Genomic DNA, 17,507 nt, shown 5'->3' with positions numbered 1-17,507 from the left:
TGGCCCTCTGATACTTTCTCCAAGGAGTCTTGGCTGCGCTCTTACCAACCTGCAGTAACAATTCGGGGCTGTACCTTTTGCAAATTTTTTTTAACATGTATATGTATATTTTATTGTGGTAAAATATACATAACAAAATTTACCGTTTTTAAGCATACAGTTCTATGGCATTAAGTACATTCATATTGTTGTACAACCATCACCACCATTCATCTCCGGAACTTTTTCATTTTCCCAAACTGAAACTCTGTACCCATTAAACAGCAGTTCCCCATTCTCCCTCCCCCAACCCCTGGCAACCACCATTCTACTGTCTGTCTCTGTGAATTTGACGACTCTAGGGGCCTTATATAAGTGGACTCATATAGCATTTGTCCTTTCGTGACTGTCTTATTTCACTTAGCATAATGTTTTCAAGGTTCACCCATGTTGTAACAAGTGTCAGAATTTCCTTCCTCTTTTAAGGTTTAGTAATATTCCAGTGTACAGCTATACCATGTTTTGTTTATCCATTCGTCTGTTGATGGATACTTGGGTTGCTTCCACCTTTTGACTATTGTGAATAGTGCTGCTATGCACATGAGTGTGCAAATATCTGTTCAAGTCCCTGCTGCAATTGTTTTTGAGACTGTAGGAAGGACATTTGGCCCAACCTCTTGTTTTGCCATGAAGCCCAGGAGGATAGGGTCGGCCCAGTGTCTACAGCCAGGGAAAGGACTCAGAAGCTAGGCCGAGGCACTTGGGGCCATATTATCTTGTGGAGACTCTCCACTGCTGGGCTAAGGAGTCCCCCCTCAGAAGCCATGAGCATTGGATATGATTCTGACCTTGTTCTTCTTCACAGCTATGCCCTTTTTCTTCTGTACGAGAGAGAAGCTTCCTTGGACAGAATTTGCTGAGTCAGCAGAGGATGGGCCCACCACCAGATTCTGTCAGAAGGTAGGACATTAACTGCTCCTCTCACAGCAGCTGCCAAACATGTGGTCACAGAGTGGGCCTTTCGCCATGGAAAATGTACCCGTTTGGTGCTTGTTTTGCCAGATAAGATTAGATAAGACTGTTTGCTGCCCTGTTTTAGTGGACTTTCCCTTAAAAATCATAGAGTTTCAGAGCCAGAAGGGCCCTTAATGGCTTTTTCAGGTGAGGGAGCTGCAGCCCAGGAAGGGGTGGTCTGGGGGTGACTCCCATAGTAGGTTCTGCAGCAGTGAGTGGCACAGCTGGCACTCGGGGACCAGGGACAAGTCAATTGCTTGTCCAGAGCTCTGTTACTCCAACTGCTGTTTTCCTGAGTTATGTAAGCTTCTCTGCATGGCTGTCTCATCAGTGTAGAAATTGACCTTCATTTTTCTTCATTAAAACCTCATAATAGGGGCTGGCCCCGTGGCGTAGCAGTTAAGTGTGCGTGCTCCGCTGCTGGCGGCCCGGGTTTGGATCCCAGGCGCACACCCATGTACCACTTGTCAGGCCATGCTGTGGCGGCGTCCCACATAAAGTAGAGGAGGATCGGCACGGATGTTAGTTCAGGGCCAGTCTTCCTCAGCAAAAAGAGGAGATTGGCATGGATGTTAGCTCAGGGCTGATCTTCCTCACAAAAGAAAAAGAAAAAAAAACCTCATAATACATGGGGGCTGGCCGGGTAGCTTAGTGATTAAGTTCGTGCACTCTGCTTCAGTGGCCCACGGGTCACCAGTTCGGATCCCAGGCACGGACCAACGCACAGCTCATCAAGCCATGCTGTGGCGGTGTCCCATATACAAAACAGAGGAAGATGGGCATGGATGTTAGCTCATGGCCAATCTTCCTCACCAAAAAAAAAAAAAAAAACTCACACACCTCATAATACATGTTGTGTGATCCCATTTATATGAAATGTCGAGAATAGGCAAATGCACACAGGCAGAAAGCAGATCGGTGGTTGCCAGGGTCTTGGTGGGGAGTGGGGATGGGGAGTGACTGCTATTGGGTATGGGGTTTCCATTTGGGGTGATGAAAATATTCTAAAATTAGATTGTGGTGATGGTTGCACAACTCTGAATGTACTGGAAACCACTGAATGGCACACTTTAAAAGAATGAATTTTATGCTGTGTGAATTCTATCTTAATAAAGTGGTTATCAATAAAAACCCCATAATATTCAAAGAGGTTACGAATGGTAACTTATCCTTATTCTCACCTCGAGCCAAAGGACTCCTTTCATTTCCCGAGATCCCATTTCAGACTTTATACGTACCTTTAGGGATTTTTTGAGCAGAACTGTAATCATAGTGATTCTATCAGTATTGAGTTGTGATTCCAGACATCAGCTTTCCTATAGTTCTCAGGCTATAGGAGAAAATCTCTCATCCACCAGGCTGTTGATTCTGTGCTAAGGAAAAAAGACGAAGGGGACTGGTTAGGAGCTGATTACCATGACATGGCTGAACCAGGGCCAAGGAAGAGAAAAGGAGGAGTGAGAACAAGAACTGGTGCCCGAGACACCTGTCTGCATCGAGAGGGCCCGGGGACCATGGCCACCCTTATGACCCATGGCGTTGCCTTCCGCCCACTCTGCCTCTCCTTCTCTCCTGTCATTAAGGCCAGAGGTAATGACAGGCTAGTTAGAGTTGAGGACAAATGACCATCTGAGGCTGCTCATCCTGATGGTCACCAAGTACTGATGTTTTTATTTGAGACAAAAAGAATTTGGTGTCAAAGAGTTTTGTCTTGGTTTTTTGTTATAGATGAGAAGTACAATGATGATTCTTCTTTTTTTTCGTTGTGGTAAAAAACACATCATGTGAAATTTACCATCTTAGCTATTTTTAAATATACAGTTCAATGGTGTTAAGTACATTCACATTGTTGTGAAACAGATCTCTAGAATTTTTTCATCTTGTAAATCTGAAACTCTATACCTATTAAACAACGCCCCTCTACCCCCAGCTGCTGGTAACCAACAGTCTACTTTCTGTTTCTATGAATTTGACTACTTTAGAAACCTCACATAAGTGTAATCCTACAGTATTTGTCCTTTTGTGACTGCCTTATTTTACTTAGCATAATGTCCTCAAGGTTTATCCATGTCAAGGATGATATGCATGTCATCAATGTGACAGAATTTCCTTCCTTTTTAAGGCTGAATAATATTCCATTGTATGAATATACCACATTTTATTTATCCATTCATCCATCGATGGACACCTGGGTTGCTTTCACTTTTTGGCTGTTGTGAATAGTGCTGCCATGACCATTGGTGTGCAAATATCTCTTCACGACTCTGCTTTCAGTTCTTTTGGGTATATACCTAGAAGTGGGATTACTGGATCATATGGTGATTCTGTTTTTAACGTTTTGAGGAATCACCGTACTGTTTTCCACAGCAGCTGTACCAACAGTGCACAAGGACAATGATTATTCTTATTTCGCTAAGCTTGGGCAACAGGACAACACTGGCATTTAGTCTTCCAAAGAAAAAATGCAAGTGATAGCTCTGAACCAAGTCTAGTTATTTAGTAGGATCATTGCATTCTTCAGTAAAAAACTATGACAGTTGAGGGGCCGGCCCGGTGGCGCAGCGGTTAAGTGCGCACCCTCAGCTTCGGCAGCCCAGGGTTTGCAGGCCCGGATCCCGGGCGCACACCGCTGCACCGCTTGTCAAGCCATGCTTTGGCGGTGTCCCATATAAAACAGAGGAAGATGGGCACGGATATTAGCACAGGGCCGGTCCTCCTCAGCAAAAATGAGGAGGATTGACATCGGATGTTAGCTCAGGGCTGATCTTTCTCACACACCCACAAAAAAAAACTATGATAGTCGATTTGAAGGTAGGACTCTGCTGTTTTCATCATTTTTCCAGCTGGCAAAGAAGCACGACATGGTGGTGATATCGCCCATCCTGGAACGAGACGGAGCGCACGGGGATGTTTTGTGGAACACAGCCGTGGTGATCTCCAATTCTGGAATGGTCCTGGGAAAGACCAGGAAAAACCACATCCCCAGAGTGGGAGATTTCAACGAGGTGAGCTGCCCCTCAGACGACCAGCCCAGCTAGCTTGCCTTTCCGTATGCAGATGTCTGTGGGCCTTTCTATGAGGGGAGTTCTGCGTCAGATCAGGTCATGTCACTCAACGCTGCGACACAGTGTGCCGCCAGTGCTCAGGGGCCCCTGGCATTACCCCACATCACAGGGGCAGATGAGATTCAGGTGGGACTCCAGGTGAGTCCCAAACACCTTTAGCACAGAGGGGTATTTTCTTTTTTTTAATATAACCTGATTTGGCTTCCTGAAATTCTTTTTCAAAGTAAATAGTGTATAAATTAAGACTAAAATAAATAGTGCACAAATGTGAAATGATTCCTGTGGCCCCTTTCAGGCTTTGAGCTCCTCGCCTATCACAGCCTAGTCCTTGTTTGGTGGGTAGGGGTCCTTGTCCGTGGCTCACATGGGGTCTGAGCCAGCTATATCCATGTGTTAGGTGACAGTGGGTGAATGTGCATGTCTGTGCACCTTTGTGTTAGGTGGGGCTTCATGCCCATGAGCAGGGTATAAGTCAGGGGAGCTGTTTTGATTGGTTAATGCCAATTCGTGGGTTGGAGAGGTTGGAGGGGGTGGACATTTGAATGAGGGAAATGAACTGCACCTTATACCTAATATATGAAATCTGAACTTCATCTGCAATAAATAGTTGTTCAGGATGTGTTGTCCCCAGTCCTTCGCTGCCTTCCCTGATTGTGGAGGTCCCAGCCACTCTTAGTCTGGTCAGGCGGACGAGAAAGGATCTGTAGAGCTAGCCGAGGTTCCCTGGAGAGAAAGAACCTGGTGTTTCTCAGTAACAGCTGGAGGTGGGGGCGGGAAGACATGTCCCTCACCTGTTTGCCCTGGGATTAATCTTTAGCTCCCTGCAGATGGTGAAGTGCTTTTCTCAACACATCAGGATCTGCTCCTGTTTCCACCAAGTGTGCACATCCTGGTTGCTGCCTGACCCTGGCGAATTTTGAAATTAACGGGAGGAGGTGAAATGCTCTGGGAACAGATCTATTTGGGACCCCGATTTGCTCTCTACCCACCCCTCAGTGCTGTCCATGAAAATGTCCTAGGGCCAGCACCCTGAGGGGGCAGGTGGAGAGGCAGGGATGGCAGGACTGTGTCCCACCTGCCTGCCCTGCAGGGACGTCCTTAGCCCTGGGCAGGCTGCCCAGAGAGCTTTGTGGAAAAGAGCACTTCCAGGGTGTGGGTCCTAGTCTCAGATTGCCTTTCTTCAGCTGGGCAAGTCACGTGCCAACTCAGGCTACAGTGTCGTCCCCCGAGCAGGCAAGGGTTGTTCTGGGTGAGCTTCTGGTCCCTTCAGCTCTGACGTTCTTTACAGGGACATGTGGTTGGTGAGGACATTGACCAGCTCATGTTAACATTGACCAGACCTCAGCCTTTGGTTGTACCATAACCAAAATGGATGCTTGAACTACTGTGGGCAGTTGCTTTGGGGGTTTTTTGACGTATCACAAAAGAAAGTGTGGGTAAATGCTGAAGCCACGGTGCTTTCCCTTTGGGTTGGCTTGTAGTTACTGTGTCTGGGGTTTTTTTTGGCTTTTTGTTTTCTTTGAGCATATTGAAATTTTGAGACTTGGAGTCACACCGAAGAGTATTGCTTTTGGAGTACTGATGCTAGTTCCTTTTTCCTGTCAAGTCTAAGGAAAGGGAAATTTTACAGCTCAGAGGCTTCACTATCCGGCCCTATGTTTTTCAGTCGACTTACTACGTGGAGGGAAACCTGGGCCACCCCGTGTTCCAGACTCAGTTCGGGAGGATTGCGGTGAACATTTGCTTCGGGCGGCACCACCCCCTCAACTGGCTCATGTACAGCATCAATGGAGCCGAGATTGTCTTCAACCCCTCAGCCACCATCGGAGCACTCAGGTTGCTCAGCAGGCAGGATTTGGGAGGGTTCTTGGGGCCCTGCTATCCCAGGTCTGTGGCCAGGCTGCGGGGCTCAGAGGTGGGCTTGGTAAACTGCAGCAGGCAGGAGTGACCACCAGGACATCTAACATATCTGAGCCCTGGGATTGTGTGTTGTATATTTAACCAAGTTTTCCATGAAAAAAATACTCAAAATGTCAATTACAATCCCCCCTAAAGAGGAGCTCTGCTGTAAAATACTGTCCGTGGCTGTGATTCTGAACACTGAGGTGATACTAATCCCATCCCCCACCCCCAAGGTTGTCAGGATTCATAAAAGCTCCTCTTCTAAAGGGCCCAGAGCATGGTAGGTGCCTGGCCAGCCTTAGCTCCCCTCCCGATCACAGCCACTGTCCTCCTGAAAGCGGGGACTGGCTTCCTAAGCCTCGTGTCTGCAGCATGCAGCACATGGAGGGCAGACAGCTGGAGGAGAGAAGGAGTGAATGAGGGAGTGGGAGCTGAAACGGTCCTTAACAGATCCCCTTAACAGATCCGTCAAGTGGCTCTGAAACTTGTTTTTAACCCATAAAGTGTTTTCTTCTTGTAACACCTAACGTGTATGTAGGTGTTAGCCTAATCCTGAAATAGATAAAACTGTTCTGATCAAGGCAGTGGAGTGGGCCCTGGCAGCCCTTGAGCTTCTTGGCAGGACTCCTGGGGCCCCTCGTTGAATAGTGGCAGGCGGACTAAGATGACCCAGCATGACTGCACTTCCACAGCTTCTCGCTTCCCCAACGGCTGAACTTTTGGGTGGTTTCCAGTTTTGCATCATTAGCAAGTACCAGAGCTCTAGGAATTGGTGTGCAAATATCTTTCTCCCCAGCTCACTTCCTCCAAAGCAGGATTCATGGATCGGGAGGTACTGGCTTTCCCTCTGTTGTCCTGGTTGCCAGGGCCACAGCTGGGCGGGGGGCTAGGTGGGGAGGGGAGTGTCCCTGGTCCCTCTGTGGGGGGCAGCTGGGGGAGTCCTGGGGGGCCGCTTTGAGTTCCCTGCTGGCCCACACGTGTCACTCTTGTCCTTGCTCTTGACTCAGTCAAATTTCTTTTGAATGTCAGAATGTGACATTTACCTTTTTTTTAAGCATGGTGCCCCCTTCTCAAGAGTGACATCCCCTCAGCATTCTGATTTGCAGAGCAGGTCCCTTATGGAGGCAGAACACAAACCCCATCTGCTACCTCAGGTCCCCTGCCACCCCACCCATCCATGCACCTGAAGGTCCTGTCTGTGTCCCAGAGGGGTGCTGTTGGATAGAAAGGGAAAACCAGGTCCTGGATCTCCCCTCAGAGAATCTCCCCGTGCCTCATGGCACCCTGGTCACTATGACAGCGTCTGTTGGTGGTTTTGATGTGGGATGATTACGGGTCATCTAGCCATAGGCCTGGGAAGAACCTCTGGGCCACCCCTTGGAGCAGCCACCTCCTGCCGGCCGTGTATAAGACATTCAGCAAGCTCCATCTCCCCTCAGGGGTCTCGAGGAGCCTGAAACCGGCACCTGGGCATCTGGGCCTGAACTGGCTCTTGAGCCTGGGCAGGCACAGCTGTGGCCTTGGACTCAGATGGTCACCTCCCTAAGCCCACTCCCTCGGGCTTTTATTAGCCCCCTCCCTCGGGCTTTTATTAGCCCCCATTAAGCAAACAGAAGCACCTCGATATCATAGCCACATAACTGCTTATGTCCTCAGCAGCCTTTTAGGCTTATTAAAAATTATCAATTTTCCTTCCTCAGCCAACAATTGTCCAACTCTTGTGCCTTTCAAGGGTGTGATGAGGCTGGCAATTAAAACGATAACAGGTCTTTCGAAAAGCACTATGTTTCATGAGCTGCTAAAATGTTCACACCCTTTGACCAGGTAATTAAGCTCCTAGAACTTTAGCCTGAAGAAGTAATCTAAAAGAGGAGGAGGGCCGGCCCCGCGGCTTAGCGGTTAAGTGCGCGCACTCCGATGCTGGCGGCCTGGGTTCGGATCCTGGGCGCGCACTGACGCACCGCTTCTCCGGCCATGCTGAGGCCACGTCCCACATACAGCAACTAGAAGGATGTGCAGCTATGACACACAACTATCTACTGGGGCTTTGGGGAAAAATAAATAAATAAAATTATGAAAAAAAAATAAAAGAGGAGGAAAAGGCCATACACATGAAGATGTTTCTGGCAGCACTATTTATAATAAGAGGAAAGCTGGCAGTGAGACATGTCAGAGTTAGGTGAATTTCAGCCCGTGTCTTCCATGGGTTATTGTACAGCCACAAAAACGAGTCATTATGAAGATAATGCAGCATCATGACAAAAGCCTATGAGCAAAAAAAGATGTTTCCAGGCTACTGTCGGAACTCTGTAAGGATTTTTTGCCAAGGATGGTCATGGAATGTGGAAAAATTACAACAGGTGGTTTATTAGGTTGGTGGGATTCTGGATGAGTTTCTTAAAAGGATAAATGATCATTTGTGGAATTGATGGTGAATGTTTTTAAGGCCATATTGGGCAAATCCCCACCAGCTGCACACAAGCATCGGCTCACAGTTTCCGGAACCATCCATCCCCTTCTCTGGCATCTCCCGCCCCTGTATCAGACCCGCCCCCGTGACCCCCCCCCCCACATACACGTGCACTGTGGGTTGGCAGGGTGTCCTCATTCGTTCTGGGGTCCCACAGGTCTGAGCACACAATGGAGTCAATGTGCTTTCTGATGAACTGAGTCATCCTGACAATCCGTGCAGCCCGTGTGGTCGAAGATTTCTGCCACGTGTGTGTTAACTAGCTTGTCGCCGTCCCATCTCCACGCTGCGTTTTGCCTTCCCACTGTGATTATTTTTAGGGGCTTGTGTACACTGCCCTGAGAATATGGCAGATGTCCCCACACCCCCATCGGGCTCCCCACGATTTCCGCAGGTGGTGGGCTCTCAGACCTTCCCTTTGCTGGTTTTAAGAGCCTAAGTTTAGGGCCAGCTGTGGGTTTGAGTCCCATGCAGCACGCCTGTCCTGGAGAATTGCAAGAAAGATGCTTTGTGGCACTCGCCCTGCAACTGTCTATTTAATTCCTGAGAATGTCATTTACGGGTGGGTGTGTTTCTGTAAAAATCCTTTCTTAAAAGTTTTGTCAGCTTGGCTTAGCAGCTGGGGGGGAAAAAAGCAGCAAAATGAGTCCCCTTAATCAAGCCTGTGATTTTTTTTTCCAGACTCGTGAATCCTCCTGAGAATTAGGCATGTGACAAGCACCCGCCCCCTCCACCTACTCCCTGGTTTAAACCAGGTGCATGCTGACAGGAAGGAAGATTCCTGGGCATGTTGCTCCCAGTCACTCAGTGTTTCTAAGTGGGCATTATGGCTGTCAATCCAGAATCTTAATGATGTTCTTCCTCAGACAAGAGATCATTAGTGACAAGAAGGCCCACTGAGTTCCATGGCACATTGTAGTTGGTGGGGTGGAAAAGGACAGGGTCTCTGGGTGGGGCGAGGTTTCCCACCACATCCTCCCCTTTGTGGGTGCTGGACTGAGGAAGGCCCACAGCTCAGCTGTGTCTGTGGGGTGCCTCTTTCCTGGGGCAGTAAGAGAACTAGGGAGCCCGTGCTTAGAGATTCAGGGTTCAGAAGAGGCAAACAGGAAAGCGCTGGGAAATGGAGACAGGCTCAGGGGAGGTGACACTTGCTGCAGAATCTACCCACCCACCATTACCGAAACTCCTTTCAGGTTTACTGTTTACCTGGCCTGAAATCTCCCCCTGTGGAGACTGCTTTGTAAGGCAACACAGCAGGGTGGGGATTGAGGCAGGCAGTGAGAGCCCTTGTAGGGCCGTGCACACGCCTGCAGGTGCCTAGCCCCCTTCTGCAGCCCCCTTCTGACGTTTATCAGGTGAGGCTCTGCCCAGCCCAGAAGGTGGGTTCCTGACCCGACCCAGGAGGAGGGAAGGAGTGAGAAGTAGCAGTTAGGGAGCTCCTGCCACGCAGCACCCTCCCCACCCCAAGCTTCATCTGCATGGTCCTTCGGTCTTCACAATCTCCCTTTGAGGAAGTTTCAGAAAAGGAAACTGAGTCAGGGTGAGGCTTTGATCCAGGGCTGCTTCTGTCTGCAGCAGGCCCTCCCCAAAAGGCTGCTTAGGCTTAAGCATGGGACAAGCTGAGGACTTGTGGGTTGGAGTCACCCACGGGCACAAGTCTCCCTAGCTGTCCCCACTGTAGGCCAGAGAAGGCCAACAGCTGGCTGCAGCTCCAGGCCAAGCATCCACCGAGTCTGGCTGGGAAGTCAGCAACCTGGTTCTTCTTGTTCCTCTCTCACAGTGAGTCCATGTGGCCAATCGAGGCCAGAAATGCAGCCATTGCCAATCACTGCTTCACCTGCGCCATCAACCGCGTGGGCGAGGTAGGTCCCCAAGGTCTGGCCAAGCTCCTAGTCTTGGTCAATCAGGTGTACTGGGGAGGGGACAGCCATAAGCCTCAGTGGAACCTGCCTGCTGAGGGAGGGCCGGCCTCTTCAGACTAGCGAAGGCCACAGAGAAAGGAGCTGCTCTCTGCTGGCCCTGGGGGACACGTCACCTCTCTGCTCCCTCTCTGCGTGCATACCACAAATCCTAGAGTCCCAGAAGGGGGGAACTGGCTTGGTGTGTTACTTTTAAAGATATCACTATGTCCTTCCTGTATTTTCTTCTGTTTTTTTTATTGTTAGCTGAAACCATTTGGAAAGGCTCTTCCCTGATCACCACTGCGTATCCATTTTCTTATTTTTCCCCGTTGATCCCGTGTCCCGAAGGATTCTGACTACCAAACACAATGCATTTATTACATAATCATCCTCTTCCTTGTTTTTGTTAATCCAATGCCATACTCTAATCAGAGCCTCTGTTCAGTCTGAGATAACCAAGGTTTCCACACTAAGTCGATCTAATTTCTGGCAACATACAGAAACTCAGTGTTTTAATTGGCCTGGGTAACCCCATCTCGGCTTGTTGTGCAGTTTCCATTAGGCTTTGGGGAAAATATTGAAAACAGTGTGTGGACACCCCCTTGCTGCCTTTGCAGACCCCAGGCCGGGGCGTCGTGACTCCCGTAGGCAGGCCTCTGATGCCTTCTGCAGCCCTGAGAACCACTCTGTGCAGGGTCTCTTTCCTCCCAGCAGATTGTAAACTCCTCAGAGGCAAAGTACAGGTCTTTACCTTGCTTGTCAAATTCCCTGCGGGCTGCCTGCGTTTGCCCAGTGCTAGGGACTCAGCAGGGACATTTCATAAGTCCTTGTTGATTGCCCAGTGTATCCAGACCATCCCACCCCACTTGAACTACCGCCGCCTCGCCCGACTTTGTGGTGAACACGGTGGTGGTACCACCTATAGGTGTATCTCCCCTTGGTTTGATTTCACAGGAGCACTTCCCGAATGAGTTTACCTCTGGAGATGGGAAGAAAGGTATGTTCCATGAATTTCCATGGTGGCTACAGTTGAAGAGTGGGCCTCACTTTCCCCTTCTCTGTCCGGGCAGGTCGGCCCCTCAGGCGGTGTCTGCACATCGGGGAAGTTGACTCCTCCCGGCCTTATTGCCTGCAGCGTGGGAGGCTGACTGTGCCCGGGGTGTGGGTGGGCAGTCTTGGGCTTGTGACCACCTCCTTCCTCAGCTGAGGATGGAATGGGGATTGGATCAGACTCCATCCCTCCCCTGGGACTGGTGTGAAGATGGACCCAGATGTGGGGAGCCCTTTGTGAGCTCCCTGAAAGTGGGGGTGCTTCATCCACCTTGCAGACCTCCCTCCCTCCTCTCCCTTGTCCTTCTCCACCCACCCCCAGAATACCAGCATGGATTGCCTTGGGTTCCTTGACCCAAGGGCAGATACCACCAGATTCCTTTGCTAGGAATCCACTGCCCCCTGGTCCCACCTCTCTGGCTGGGAATGTGGGAGGGAGGGGCTGCTCCCCTCACCAAGGAGGTATCTGAACTAGCTCAGGGTGTCTCCTGGGAAGCCAGAGGGGATCGAGCGGCTCTATTTCCCAGAAAAGCACTTGCTGAAAGGGTTCCAGCTCACCCCAATCCACTTGAGGCCTTGGAGGCCTCCAGAATCTCCCATCCCAGTTAGCTCCTGCAGATGGAGGTGCAGAAGAGGCAGGGAAGTGAGGTGCATGGGCACCTGCTGTGTCCTGCTAGGCCCTGCACTGCGCCCACCTGCTCCTTACACACCTTTGGAGTGGCTGTTAGCCACACTTTATTGATGAGGGGACTGAGGTGTGGCGAGAGGGGAAGGGGGAAATAGCTGGCAAGGCAAGTGAGGATAGAGCCTCCAGCTTGCTGTGTGGAGCCCCCACAAGAAGGGGTCAAACAGGAAGCCCTGCAGAGCCGTGTGACTCCCTTGGGCTGTGGGTGGTTGATGTGGGGAGTGAAGGGCCAATACCTCTACAAGGGTGACCTTTAGAAATGTTCCTGGGGGCAGAAGTGAGGGCTGTGAGGGTGACTTTTGCAGCAACTTGCTGGGCCTTCAGGCCTGAGGGCAGAGACAGGTGCTTGGGGCTTTAGCATTTGGCAGACGCTGGGGAGGGTGGCATGGACCCTTGTCCTAACTGTCCCTTGATGTGCCTGCCCCTCTGCAAAGTCCACCGTATGTCTGCACAAGCTCACGGCTTCTTTCCTTTGCTCCTTCGAAGCTCACCAGGACTTCGGCTACTTTTATGGCTCGAGCTATGTGGCAGCCCCTGACAGCAGCCGCACTCCTGGGCTCTCCCGCAACCAGGACGGGCTGCTGGTTGCTGAGCTCAACCTCAACCTCTGCCGGCAGATGAATGACAGCTGGAACTTCAAGGTGGGTCCATGAGTCCCCTGCTCTTGCCCTGCTCCTCTCCTTGGGCCCCCATCCCGCTCTCAGGGCTGCCAACAGCAGTTGCTGGGTTTGCCCTCGGGGACAGCCCACGTGAGGCTCGGAGTTGAGCAGAGGGCCGGGTCTCTGCCTCCTTGCAGGCCCCTTGCAGCCCAGCCAGGGCTGGTGTGCAGGGGAGGAACCCATGGGTTGGTGATGCCCAGGCAGCAGGCCTCAATATATAAAGTCTCCTCTCATCTGATTTAGATTCTGGGCGCCTTCAAACAAATTAATCTCAATTTCATTTGTCCAGAGAATAGAGTGGACTGGCTTCTCTAATCCTTTTTTCCTTCCCAGGCATTCGCACTTATCACAAGATAAATGTGTGTGTCTGGCTCTGGCTGTGACCAGGCCCTGCAGTCTAGGCCTTGACAATAGAGGGAAATGGGTCATGCAGAGAAATAGAATCTAGGCCTGGCTCTCCCACCACCTTCTCGGTCACCTTAAGCAAGCCCCTTCTGCTTGTAAAATGAGAGACTTAACTTGAGGATCCCAAGTGGGCTTTGAGATCTAACAGCCTGTGACACCAGGGGTCATGAGAGGAGTGTAGGTGCCCGTCTGCTGGAATAGGGTGGTGGCAGCCATGGCCTGGAACCCCCTAGAATATGGCATCTCATCATGGATGCAGATGGAATTTGCTGTATTAGTGTCCGGCAGTATTTCCATCAAATCAGCACCCATTTGTAAGCAAATCATACATGCAAATGAACGTCACACTGTCATGAATGAATGACTGAGCAGCATGTCTGAGAGAAACCAGGGCTTCTGATCCAGCAGACAAGGGCTCCAGGCCCGCTGCCCCATTTACCTGATGTGGGTCCTTGGGTACGTGCCCTGAGTTGCAGATCCTTGTCAGATAAACAAGGCATTGCCCAAGTGAAAGTCTCCTGGCCCATCTCTCCTCTTCTTGGGAAACTCGGGTTAATGCAGGATTCTGCACAATTAGAAATTGGAACCAATAACAGAATGTTTTCTCATTAGTAACTTTTTGAAAGCAGAAGCCTTCCCAACCTATGGTGATGGGCATGAGCTCCTGTTAAGGCTTTGGGAAGGTGGGAGGGAAGGAATGCGGGGGTGTGAGCGCTCTGGGTGGGCTTTCCAGCCCCACCTCCACCCTCTCCCAGCCTCCGTCTGTGTCCCTGATGATGTCCTATGGAGTGGACGGACTTCTAGAGCCAGAACCAGGAGACCAGGGTGCAAATCCCAGCTGATGCCACTCCTGGCTGGTGACCTGGAGCGGGTCACTCCCTTCTCTGGGCTGTAGGCTGCTGTTCTGGGTTCTGCAGGACCACAGGAAAGTCCTCTTCCCTCCTTCCTTGAGGCAGGCCACACCTTCTGGATAGACAGCTCTCAGAGGTCTTCCAGCAGGAGGGGCTGGGATGTGTGAGTCACCTCAGCATCCGTGGTCTTCACCACAGCAGGGGAATCAGTGCCAAGAGGTCACACGGGGGTCATTTCTCTATATGATAGTCCGAAATTGTCCTGTCGACCAGCCTTCTTGTCGCATTCCTGTCCCGTGGCTGCCCTCTAGTGGCAAGACATGGTGGCAAGTAAATGAAGGGTGTTTATAAAATGGGAACCTCTAAAGTTCATATTTTGCTTTCAGATGACGGGCAGATATGAGATGTATGCACGAGAGCTTGCGGAAGCTGTCAAACCCAACTACAGCCCCAACAATGTGAAAGAGTAGCTGGCCTCAGGCCCTGCCCACCAAAGAGGGCATCTCTGCCCCAACAGATTAGCAAGGCGGCAAGCTTTACAAGTCCAAGTTCTCCCTGATGATGCCTGATAACGTTGCTTCCCGTATTGGTTTAAAAATGCCTAGATGGGGTGTGTAGAATGAGGAATGACTGCTTAATGGGTATGAGGTTTCCTTCTGGGTGATGAAAATATTTTGGGACTAGATAGAGGTAATGGTTATACAACCTTGTGAATGTTGTATAGTTTAAAATGGTTAATTTTATGTTATGTGAATTTTACTTCAATTTTTTAAAAGTGCCCAGGCACTGATAGTGCAGTTTGATTTGAAGTTAGGCAGATGGGATGCCCCACTCCTGAGGTTCCTGATGTCTCCATTTAGATTGTCAGCAGCTTGAGGGTAAGGGTGGGAGAGGGCGAGGCCGGTCCAGAGTCACCAAACTGTTAGAGGGCTATGTGCCGGGGGGCAGTCAGTGGATGTGTCAGCTTGGCTAGCTGCAGTCTCCATTATTCAATCAGACACTAATCTGGGTGTGCTGTGAAGGTATTTTGTAGATGTGATTAAAGTCCATAAGCAATTAACTAAGCAAGTGAGATTATCCTAGATAATCTGGGTAGGCCTGATTCAATCAGTTGAAAGGCCCTACGAGCATAGTGAGGCTTCCCTGATGAAGAGAAAATTCTGCCTGTGCACAGCAGCTTCAGCCCATGCCTGAGAGTTCCAGAGTTCCTGATGGCCTTCCCTACAGATTCCAGACTTGTCTGTTCAGCCCCCACAATCCCTTAGGTCAATTCCTTTGAATAAATCTCCTAATATATATCCTACTGGTTCTGCTTCTCTGGTCGGACCCTGACTGATATGGATTCTGGTACTGAAAGTGGTTCTAGAGGAACAGAATCTTAAGGATGAGTTTTCTGCATTGGTTCCAGGTTTTCTGGAATTATTCTCTAATTTGATTGGATTGTGTATGTGTGTGTGTCTGTGTGTGTGTGAGAAAGATTAGCTCTAAGCTAACATGCGTTGCCGATCCTCCTCTTTTTGCTGAGGAAGATTGGCCCTGGGCTAACATCTGTGCCCATCTTCTGCTACTTTATATGGGCCGCCGCCACAGCATGGCTTGACAAGCGGTATATCAGTCCGCGCCTGGGATCCAAGCCTGTGAACCCCGGGCTGCTGACGCGGATCGTGTGAACTTAACGACTATGCCACCGGGCCAGCCCCCTAATTTGATTGGATTTAAAGGCACTGATGATTCTATTTCCAGTGGTAAGGAGGGCAATGGTAGTCCATGGTATGATGTGGCAATTGAGATTTATGTATAGGGCAGGCCATCAGCCTGTGTCCGAGAGTTCCAGCCTGCCCTTCCTGGTGGCCTGCCCTATCTAGGAATTTTGGGCTTGACTAACCGGACCCCCATCATCATGTAAATCAAATCCTTGTACTAAATCTTTTTTTTTTAAGGAAGATTGGCCCTGAGCTAATATCTGTTGCCAATCTTCCTCCTTTTTTCCCTTTTTTGTCCCCAAAGCCCCAGTAGATAGTTGTATGTCATAGTTGTACATCCTTCTAGTTGCTCTATATGGGACACTGCCTCAGCATGGCTTGATGAGCAGTGCATAGGTTTGTGCCCAGGATCTGAACCGGGGAACCCTGGGCCGCTGAAGTGGAGCGTGCGAACTTAACCACTATGCCACCTGGCTGGCCCCTAAATCTTTTTTTATCTTTGTATACATACACACATGCACACATATATATCCCCTATTTATATAAATATATCTATATCCCCTACTGATTCTGCTTCTCTGGTTGAGCCCTGACTGCCTGACTGACAGCAGGTTACTCACCTCTCTGCACCTTGGTTTCCACGTTTGTAAAGTGGGACCTGTCCTGCTTTATGTCACAGGACAGTGGTGAGAGACACACTAGATGGTTCAGGGAGCCCCTTGGCAGTTGTCAGGTAAGTGCCTGTGTGGGCTCTTGTGCCATACAGCAAGAGTCCAGCCTGTGAGTCTCAACCCCCTGCAGCTGACCAGAGGGTTGGAGGTGGGGGTGGGTCCTCTGGTTCCACCCTGACTGCTCCAGGTAAGAGAAGGCAGCCTTATCCCTTACCTGGCCCAGCAGCTGAACTCCATAAACACACCCATGTCAGGGCTGGAGTGCTCTTAGACAGCCACCTGGGATAAGAAAACTGGATGGAGCTGCCTGGCCATAACTCTGTGTTAACCCCCTTACCCTCTCTGAGCTGTAGGCTTTTCACTTTACCTGCTGGCCTTCTTTGTACCTTACGTTTTCACCAAAGCCAGTCCTGCAGACACAGTGAGCTTTTCTGTTTGGCCTTCAGTGTCCAAAACCTTTGTGCCTGTTTTTCTTTCTTTCTTTTTTTTTTTTTTGTGAGGAAGATCAGCCCTGAGCTAACATCCATGCTAATCCTCCTCTTTTTGCTGAGGAAGACTGGCCCTGAGCTAACATCTATTGCCAATCCTCCTCCTTTTTTCCCCAAAGCCCCAGTAGATAGTTGTATGTCATAGCTGCACATCCTTCTAGTTGCTGTATGTGGGACGTGGCCTCAGCATGGCCGCACAAGCGGTGCGTCGGTGCGCGCCTGGGATCCGAACCCGGGCCGCTGGTATCGGAGCGTGCGCACTTAACCGCTAAGCCACGGGGCTGGCCCACGTGCCTGTTTTTCTAAAAGGAGCGTGTAGTCAACCTAATACAGAGGCCAGCTTAGGTGACAAGTCGGTGCATTTATGAAATAGGCACTAATGCACCAGAAACTATTTGATTATCCACCTCTCACTGCCTGGAAACAAAATGGTCAGGCCCATCTTAGAGGAGGCAGGCCCAGCACAGATGGAGTCATTTGAGGGTTTAACTCATGCCTGGAATGTGTAGATGCTCCAAAATTTGTTGAATGAACCAGGGGTGGAAGTTTTTGTTTCTATGAGATCATTGCTGATGCCACAGGAGAGAAGTTGCGATGGTTCAGTGCACGGGGCCTGTGGCCCATGGGCCCCTGCGCAGTCTTGAGTGAAGCCTTCTGACCCCTC

General features: G+C 50.1%; 1 protein-coding gene across 1 annotated transcript in view; it reads left to right on the top strand.

The window, feature by feature from the left end:
* Window positions 1-15,284, top strand: part of UPB1 (beta-ureidopropionase 1) — a 30,166-nt gene extending 14,882 nt beyond the window's left edge. The window contains exons 4-10 of the mRNA XM_058531958.1: window positions 845-939; window positions 3,837-3,998; window positions 5,725-5,894; window positions 10,211-10,292; window positions 11,286-11,328; window positions 12,553-12,707; window positions 14,368-15,284. Of these exons, the coding sequence (XP_058387941.1) occupies window positions 845-939; window positions 3,837-3,998; window positions 5,725-5,894; window positions 10,211-10,292; window positions 11,286-11,328; window positions 12,553-12,707; window positions 14,368-14,451 (791 nt within the window). The 3' untranslated portion in view covers window positions 14,452-15,284. The remainder of the gene's footprint in view (window positions 1-844; window positions 940-3,836; window positions 3,999-5,724; window positions 5,895-10,210; window positions 10,293-11,285; window positions 11,329-12,552; window positions 12,708-14,367) is intronic.
* The last annotated feature ends 2,223 nt before the right edge of the window (window positions 15,285-17,507 follow it).

This window comes from Diceros bicornis, chromosome 35 (genome assembly GCF_020826845.1).
Source record: "Diceros bicornis minor isolate mBicDic1 chromosome 35, mDicBic1.mat.cur, whole genome shotgun sequence".
NCBI classification, from domain to species: Eukaryota; Metazoa; Chordata; class Mammalia; order Perissodactyla; family Rhinocerotidae; genus Diceros; species Diceros bicornis.
Note: the sequence above shows the minus strand (reverse complement) of the source record. Positions and strands in the feature narration are given on the sequence as shown.